This window comes from Gekko japonicus, unplaced genomic scaffold (genome assembly GCF_001447785.1).
Source record: "Gekko japonicus isolate JY-2015 unplaced genomic scaffold, Gekko_japonicus_V1.1 scaffold3744, whole genome shotgun sequence".
Classification (NCBI taxonomy): domain Eukaryota; kingdom Metazoa; phylum Chordata; class Lepidosauria; order Squamata; family Gekkonidae; genus Gekko; species Gekko japonicus.
In genome coordinates this window covers 50230-59683 of record NW_015165350.1, presented here as the reverse complement: position 1 = coordinate 59683, position 9454 = coordinate 50230, and the positions used below count along the sequence as shown (strand labels likewise).

Below are 9454 nucleotides of genomic sequence, written 5' to 3'. Positions count from 1 at the left end.
CTGGATGGGCCATTGGCCTGATCCAACATGGCTTCTCTTATGTTCTTACAATAGGGCTTAACACAAATATTGGCAGAGCTCACTTGGCTCTTTTCAAGATCAGCCATCATTCTGCCACACATAAGGATTGACACGTCATTTAGTCTGATGAAAACTAAACGGTTGCAGCTAAGTTTGGTTGAGGATACAGGGCCTGGTTTTGTGTATATGTCAGTTATCTTTGCTTTGGTATCTGTTTGTATTCAGCACTATGATTGTTTTTATGATGTTACTTGTAATAAAAATTATTTTAAAAATGCTAATGGCCATCCTGGCTGGAGACAATGAAACAACTAGGTACACCTCTACTGGAATCAGAAACCTAGAAGGAACACAAAGACTTGGCAGGTATGAGAAGGTAGACAGTTATCTTCCAGGAGATTTCAGGAAAAGTTTATTTGACCCACATGGAAGTAAAGGGATCCATTTTGGCTGATTCCATGTGGAGGAAGGAACTCTCACACCTGGGCTCCATACTGATGGCCCAGCTTTGCCATGTGGAACAGAAAAAAGGGCTGGCTGCCTGGACAGGTAATTCCAAGGTAACTGGATGCCTTTTACACAAGAGTAACATCTAAGCTTAAAGATCTTTGCTTTGAATATAGAGCCAAGGGACCATATAGAGCCAAGGGACAGGCAAAGCCTCAGTCTGTTGCTGTACAGTGCGTGTGTGGACTTTTTACTTTGAAATTTTTTTGTTATTTTAAACACTTATAGGTATTCTCCGCCCTGACCTGGATGGTCCAGGATCAGCCCCGGTTATTGTTTGGGTGGGAGACCGCTGAGGAAGTACAGAGTCACAATGCAGAGGCAGACAATGGCAAATCACTTCTTGCCTTGAAAACCCTACAAGGTCACCATAACTCTGCTGAAACCTGATGGCACTTCCCACCACCAGTTATTCTCCAAACCACATACAACTCTGCTGTTCAAAGGACACCGGGGGAAAAGGTGGCAGTTTGTTACTAGATCACTGTTTCCCCAGGCATGCATGAGATTGGTAAAATGTCACCATGGTAACCAGTGGTTGTATCATAGGAGATGCAGGCATTAGGTGGAGCCTCAGAACAGCAGAGGTCGATTCGGGGGGGATCGCGGGGGATCGCAGTTCCCCCGGGTGAGGTGCAGGGGGCGGGGCACACGACGAAGCCCCACCCCCTGCTTTCGGCCACCCAGCTTCCGGCCCTCATTCAGCCAGGAGGAAGCAGGAGAAGAGGGAGGGTAAGTTGCTTCCTCCCCGCCTCTCCCCACCCCTGCCTGCCTGGGGCCAGGGAGGGCCTTAGCGGGGCTTCCTCGCACTCCCGCCACCCTTGCAGGTCCACTGCCGGGCCTTAGGATGTCAGGTGGTGTGGCATATGCTAATGAGTTCCCCTAGCTCTTTTTCTACGAAACGACCCCTGCAGAACAGCAATGCAGAAAGGGAGGCTGGAATATTGGCCCTCTGAGCAGGTAATTCCTACAAAGGCCAGCTGGTGGAAGCAAACCAAAGGTGAAAACAGAAACCGCTCTGAGAGTCAGGCCAGTCAGGAGCCTCAGTGAGAAAGGTGGACTCTAAATAAATCATTAAAATTTACCAATTTTATCATTCAGCCAATCTCCAGTGCCACAATTTCCATGACTAATCAATTTGGCACTGGTGATGGCATAACCGTGACCAAGGAAATCAGGTAGTAACATAAATACCATAACATGGCTACGATCAAATAAAAGGAATATGTATGAAAAGCAGCATAAAACGCTCCCCCTGCTTGCATTTTTTAAAAGACTTTATAATTTTTTGAAAATATAACATTTAACACAAACTGTAAACTGCATGAGTGGATAATACTTCATGTCTAACAATATAGAAGTGACAATCTATACAGTAACTGAGAAACAAACACAATTTTAGATAGTTCAAAAGAATAAGAGTTTCTGGTAATGACGATTATTAGGAACAAAGTGTCCCTCAGATAGATATGCGATCATTGGAAACCAAATTGCTTGGAATTTACGTAAACTACTGCCCGAGGTGAGTGCCGCATTCTGTGAGGCCATTTTCCCCAATAGAAAATGTTCCCAAATCTTGTTTTTCCAAGAAACCAAGGTAGGGGTTTTTTCATCTTTCCATTTCTCTGCCCCCTCAGTATCACTTCTGATTAAAGTTTCAACCACAGTCTGTTATACACTTCCCCAGGTGTTTAAGTAAGACCGGTCTTTCTTACAACGAGAACATATCTAAAGCTTTTGTAATGTAACCATGCCAGAGAGGATGGCAAATGCGACTACTGTGACCGAATTTAGCTTGGTTTGCATAGTTTCTGTCCGGTGTGAACCTCTGGTGGAAAAGTAAGGCTTTTGGTGTAGCAGAAGTGCTTTTTAAAGTGGAAACATTCCTATGGTTTTTCCCCAGTGTGAATCCTTTGGTGAGCAGTATGGTTTGAGCTCCATTCCAAGCACTTACATGTGTCTCTCCTCTGTGAATCATTTGATGTGAAGTAAGGTTTCCACTTTGACTGAAACTCTTTCCACATTCTAAACATTTATATCATTTTTCCTCAATATGAATCCTTTGGTGAGCAGTATGGTTTGAGCTCCATTCCAAGCACTTACATGTGTCTCTCCTCTGTGAATCATTTGATGTGAAGTAAGGTTTCCACTTTGACTGAAACTCTTTCCACATTCTAAACATTTATATCATTTTTCCTCAATATGAATCCTTTGGTGAGCAGTATGGTTTGAGCTCCATTCCAAGCACTTACATGTGTCTCTCCTCTGTGAATCATTTGATGTGAAGTAAGGTTTCCACTTTGACTGAAACTCTTTCCACATTCTGAACATTTATATGGTTTTTCTCCTGTGTGAATCCTTTGGTGTAAAGTTAGATGGCTGTAGTGAATGAAGCTCTTTCCACAGTCCAAGCATTTACACGGTTTCTGTCCTGTGTGAATACATTGGTGTAAAGTTAGGTGATTATAATAAATGAAGCTTTCTCCACACTCCAAGCATTTATATGGTTTCTCCCCAGTGTGAATCCTTTGGTGATAAAGAAGGTCTGTTCTCTGCATCAAGATCTTTCCACACAGCAAGCATTTATATGGTTTATCCTCAGTGTGAATACTTTGGTGGGAAATAAGATGGTGATTCCGACTGAAGCTCTTTCCGCATTCCAAGCATTTATATGTTTTCCTGGTGTGAGTCGTCTGGTGAGTAGTAAGATGTAGACTCTGACTGAAGCTCTTTCCAGTGTCCTGCAGATTCCTACCTGAAAAGGCAAATGATTTCTTCTGCTGGTGCTGCTCCCCTTCCCTTTGGGTTCTGCCTTGATTTACAATTTCTTCATCCACCTCCATCTCTTCTTCTCTTTCTCCATTCACAAGTGGTTCCCCATCATCTGTTTCTGGAACATACAGAAAATCCAATATAATAGTGAGACACACAGTATATAAACAAAAATAAATTCGTTGTGTGTGGCGTCAATACTCATTTCAAAAATCAATAATTAAAGAAAAATTCATTTACAAATAAGCAAACCATCAATACAATTCCAAATCCTAGGCAAAATTATTCATACAATATAGCATTCATAATCAGGGCATAAATGATTACACCTATATGTCCTATATATGACTCACAAAGTTCAAAACACTCCAAGGTGCTCAGTCCCTCCTAATGGACAATATGCTTCACAGTGTATAGGGGGAAAGCGAGTTTCCAGAAGATATCTGCTCCAACAGTTCCAAAAAGGAACACTGGAATGATTCCAAAAGAAGAACTAAGGGATTGCCAACCTCCTCAATATGCTCCGGATTTCACCAATATGGCTTTAGCAAGATATGCTCCACATTTCACCAATATGGCTTTAACAAGCTGGAACCAATGACTGAAAATCAGTCTCAGCGTATTCAGTTTCCAATATCAATTTCAAAATGGGCTATGCCTTCACATACACAGAGTTAAAATCCTCAAACTTCTTTGTGTGGCTCTGATAACCAGTCTTGATACAGTGTGCAGATGACCTCAGCATCTAGATTGAGGTAAAGGAGGATAAGGGCCTACAGCTCACAGGGTGTCTGTTGTGGGGAGGGGAAGGGAAAGGAGTTTGTAAACCGTTCTGAGACACCTTTGGGTAGTGAAGAGCGGGGTATAAATTCAATCTCTTCTCTTCTTCTTCACAACATTCACTATGAGAATATTGAACGTATTGTCCATTAGGAGGGATTGAGCACCTTGGAGTGTTTTGGACTTTGTGAGCCATATATAGGACGTTTAATCATTTATGCCCTGATTATGAATTCTATATTGAATGAATAATTTTGCTTAGGATTCGGAAATTGTATAAATGGTTTATTAGTTGTAGATTTTCTGGGCTGTATGGCTGTGGTCTTGGCATTGTAGTACCTGACGTTTCGCCAGCAGCTGTGACTGGTATCCTCAGAGGTATAACACAGAAAGATAGAGTACTTTCTGTGTCAATGTAAATGGTTTGCTTATTTGTCTATAAATGAATTTTTCTTTATTTACTGATTTTTGAAACTGGTATTGATGCTACGCACAGCTAATTTCTTTTGGTTCATCTGGAATACACAGAGCAACTCAGTAAACTGAGCGCTACACCAGTTTGGTGTAGTGGTTAAGTGCGCGGACTCTAATCTGGGAGAACCAGGTTTGATTCCCCACCACTGTTCCCTCTAAGCTGAGTTGGTGTGTAGCTCACAGTTTTTTAGACTCCGGCTCACACCTTTTTGCCTTGGCTCAGGAAGGATGGCTCCAGAGCAAACTAATTTTATGGAGCAGCCAAATTGCTCGCTCACAACTTTAATGCCAGTAGCTCACAAAGTAGAATTTTTGCTCACAAGACTCCACGGCTTAGAGGGAACACCACTCCTCCACTTGCACCTGCTGGATGACCTTGGGCAAGCCATAGTTCTGACAAGATCTGTCCTTGAAAGGGCAGTTCTGGAAAGAGCTCTCTCAGCCCCGCCTACTTCACAGGGTGCCTGTTGTGGGGAGGGGAATGGAAAGGGGTCTGTAAGCCACTCTGAGACTCCGAGTGAAGGGCGGGGTATAAATCCAATCATCATCCTCATCACCACCACTACCACCTCCCCCCCCCCCTGGAGAACTGTAACTGAACAGGTCCTCTCTGGGCTTCCTGCCCATCCAGCCTCAGAAAGCAAAAGGGGCACCCAGCAGGGCAACAGAAGATGATCACAGTGGTCGGTTAGGTTTGTAGGGAAGTGGGCAGTCCTTAAGGTACGCTGGTCTCAAAACATACAGGGCTTCTGAGGGCAATATGATCACCTTGAACACCACCTGGACACAAGTTTAGTAGATGGATCAAGACTGGAGTGATGCGGTCCATATGATTTAATCCAACCAACATCCTGGTTGAAGCTTTCTGAACCAACTGAAGCTTCCAAACGATGTTCAACTACAGCCGCATATACAACAGACTGCAGTAATCTAATCTATATGTTCACGGGGCATACACCACAATGGCCAGATCTTTTCTACTCAGGAAAGGCTACAGCTGGTTAAGCCGTCAAGGCAGGTGAAAGGCACCCCTGGACAACTCCATCAACCACTGATGCAGTAGTAGGGTTAGTCCAGCAGTAACCCCTGTTCCTTCAAGGGGACAACAATCCATCTGAAGCAGGGGACACCTCAAAAACTGGGTTAGTCCTTCCACCCCCCAGGAGCCCTTCCATCTTGTCAGGATTCAGCTTCAGTTTCTTAGCACTTTCTTAGCCCTCTTCCAAACCCAAATTGCCTCCTGGCACCAGTTTATAGTTCCTACAGTTTCCCCAGGATCATATGGAATGTTATCTGCTGTTACCTGCATACTGGTGACAACCCAACCAAATCTCTGGATGACTTCACTTAGCTGTTTCCCGTAATTGTTGACCAGCATGGGGGAACGCTATGGGAACCCAGAGGCAAAAGAAGAGTTGGGTTTATACCAGTTTTGGATTGCTAGCTATTGGGGGGGACGGGACGATGTGTCCTCACAGAGGAGGGTGTCATGCCTGCCCCCGACGTGGCCTCCGAAGCAGAGCTTGACAGCCAGGGACAGGAGGACTTGGCTCCTTTAACAGAAGATTAAACTGATAAGAATAGATGACTTAGGTAGATAATGTTTACACTTCTTAGCCAAAAGGCCGAAAAGAGAACCTTTAACAGAAGAAACTGTAAGCCCTGAGGAGGATACCACTCAGCAAGAGCCACCTGGACTAACCAGGGGGCCGGGGGGGAGGCTGCTTCTTCCTCTCACTGAGGGCTGCTGGGAGCAGGGGGTGGGGCTTTTTGCATGTACCCTATTTATTTAATATCTTCCAGACAACTCAGGAGCCAAAGATTAGTGATACCAAAAGCCACTGAAAGATCCTGGAGCGGGGGGTCCCAACGTGGTGCCCGTAGACGCCACAGTGCCCACCGACACCTTTCTCGGTACCTGCCAAGTGTTTTTAGAAAGGGGCGGGGCCAGGTGGGGCTTTTGCCCAGCAAGAGTTCTGATGGGCCACTGGCGATTTGATTGGCTGTGTAGCTCTTTAAAGAGATGGCTTTGGCAGCAGCTACTACCACAGCACAAGGAACTTCTTCACTGTGAGACCGAAGGTAAGCTATGGCAGCCATGTTGTGGCTGCGCCCATCATGCTCTGTCAGAACTCCCAAGGTGCCTGCAGGCTCAATAAGGTTGGGGACCCCTGTACTAATGGATCAACCAGGGTAGTTTGCAGTGTAAAGAGTAATTTGTTCTCTAGGGATCTTTAAGAAGTGAAATGGTTTTTTTTCTTCTTCCAGAAATAAAGAACAGTCAGGGATCTCTAACAGAGAATTCTTGGGACACTCACAAAATGACTCAGGGCCTTCCGCTCAGCAGCCACAGCCCCTTGCTTACCCAGAGAGACCACGGTCCCAAAATTCTCCCGCATGACTTCCATGTAAAGCGCTCTTTGGCCAGGATCCAGCAGAGCCCACTCCTCCTCCGTGAAATACACGGCCACCTCCTCGAAGGACACAGAGCCCTGGAAGAAAGGAGGAAACATTCACCAACGGTGGTGATACTATCTAAGTCGGGAGTGCCCTTGGAATCCAGTGATATGAGATCCATGTGACAATGAGAGCAGCGGACGGGCTCGGACTATTTATTGGACAGTGATACCCAATTGTGGGTTGCTGAAGCCGCCACTATAACAACTTAAGATCTTGTCTATGGCAGCACCTTATTGTTGCACTTTATTGTTGAATGTAATGTGTTGATTAATTTATATGGTTTTATTGGTTTTTATGTATGGGCTCATGCCCCTTGTAAGCCGCCCTGAGCCCGCTTGCGGGGAGGACGGGGTAAAAATGTCTAAATAAATAAATAAAAATAAACTATCAACAAAAAAAAATCCAGATGGGCAATTTTGTATTTTTGTGCAGGAGAAGATGTTTCATGTGGGAAAAGGGAGTAGAGTTCACAGCCTACTTTGTTCCGCCATCTTGAACCAGATGAGTGTCTCCCAGAACAAAGGAAGGGGGATCCAATCACCTGCTCGCCCACTTTCCTGACTTGAGTCTTATGCAGAACAGCGGTGTCCACTACTCTGCAAAGAAGTGGTGATTTCTTTCTCCTCTTTGCTTGGGGGTGGTCTAGGCTAGCCCAATCTTACCAGATCTCAGAAGCTAAGCAGGGCCCGCCCACCCCTGTTGGTCTCTTGCCTTGAAAACCCTACGGGGTCACCATAAATTGGCTGTGACTTTACACACAAGAGGAAAGAAGTGGAAAGATTTCTCTCTTAGAGTCATAATCCCAGTTTCAGTTTCTCTTTCTGTATGCTGTTTCATTTGTTTATAGAAAACAGCAGAAAAACACCAAGGGAAGACCATCAAAGATTAAATGCACTTGAAATGTCTGAGTATAGGATATATTAAGTAAGTATTTAAAATTACAAAGAAACGTCTGTAATGAGTTGGTGGTCCACAACCCAAAACAAATACAATGTTCCCAAATATAATAGTATGTGCTCATGGCATATCATACTTCAACAACCCTGGGATTCAATATAGCTAAAAGAACTGGTAATGTAATTATCTTTGAAATCAGGTTCCCTTATTCAGCCGCTTATCTAGAAGAAGAGAAATTGAAACGTCTATATACCTAGGAAAGGCGTTTTCGGCTATCGGACATTTTTCACCGGTCATCCTCTGCTGGATTTATGACTGCCAAAGTTCTTCCACCAGTTGGATTTATGTGCATACCTTGTTACCAGCACCTGTGAGCACAATAACTGTTATGTTTCCCTGTATCTCAGTATTGAAGTATGATATGCCATGAGCACATATGATTATATTTGGGAATATTGTATTTGTTTTTGGTTGTGGAGCACCAACTTATTATGGATGTTTATTTGTAATTTAAACACTTAATATATCCTATACTCAGACATTTCAAGTGCATTTAATCTTTGATTGTCTTCCCTTGGTGTTTCTCTGCTGTTTTCTACCATTACACGTCAGGGATCCCTGTCTTGTCAGCTCATTTGTTTACGGGGGCAGCATGACAGAATCTCAGACTTAAGCTGAGACAGAACTTACAGGGAGAATGTTGTGAGACATTTTGGGTCACCATCACCACTAATGGGACTTCTCTGAGCACTTGAAATCCCAAGGAAATGGCACCTGCCCTCACAATAACATGTGCTATGGACAAATCTAATTCAGAGCCAGACAGCATGTGATTTCCTGATTTGTTTTTTCTGTTTTACTCAGTTCTACTGACTAGAGAAATCTTGTGTGCGTGCACGCACGTGCCTTAGTCTTTATTATACATTTCTAAGTAAAGTTGGGACTGACTTTTGTTCCCCCTACAAACCATGCCTGACTCTGACTTCTGTTCCCCAGAAACCACGCCTGACTCAAACCCTGTTCCACCAAGCGAAAAAAGGAAGAGGAGAAGGCAGCTGAACCTTCCCGCCCCCATGAGTTTGTGAAGGCACGACTGCTTGTTCCTGCCGCAGCTCAGAGGCAGGGCCTGTAAGACACTCTTGAGCGAGACGGAGGGGCTGGGGTGCCAATCCTCCAGCTGGAGAGACTTACAGACAATTGGTCAATGACTGAAAAAGGGGTTAAATACCAGGAGTCGGGAAATAAGGAGCACAGCAAGGCAGAGACTTGAGGCACGGAGCGTCTGCGCCACAGATGTGGAAGGAAACAGAGTCCTGCAAAACAGTTTCTCCACATACCCCTTTAGGAATAGTATGTTCCGGGTCAACTGTTTACCCAATGAAAAAAGACACAAGAAGTCTTACTGCCCAACGGGCTACACACCTCAGCCAGAAAGAATCAGGTTCCATTCTCATCCCATTTACCAAAGTTCTCTGCCTTTAAAAAAATGTAACACCCCCCCCCAAGCTAGAATTTACCACTTGCTACCCTCCCTCCGCACCCC

At 44.5% G+C, this 9454-nt stretch overlaps 1 protein-coding gene across 1 annotated transcript in view; it reads right to left on the bottom strand.

The window, feature by feature from the left end:
- Positions 1-353: 353 nt before the first annotated feature.
- The window catches only part of LOC107109871 (zinc finger protein 271-like), an 11665-nt gene continuing 2564 nt past the window's right edge, over positions 354-9454 (bottom strand). The window contains exons 2-4 of the mRNA XM_015410583.1: positions 6920-7046; positions 2948-3418; positions 354-361 (exon numbers count right to left, since the gene is read on the bottom strand). Of these exons, the coding sequence (XP_015266069.1) occupies positions 354-361; positions 2948-3418; positions 6920-7046 (606 nt within the window). The remainder of the gene's footprint in view (positions 362-2947; positions 3419-6919; positions 7047-9454) is intronic.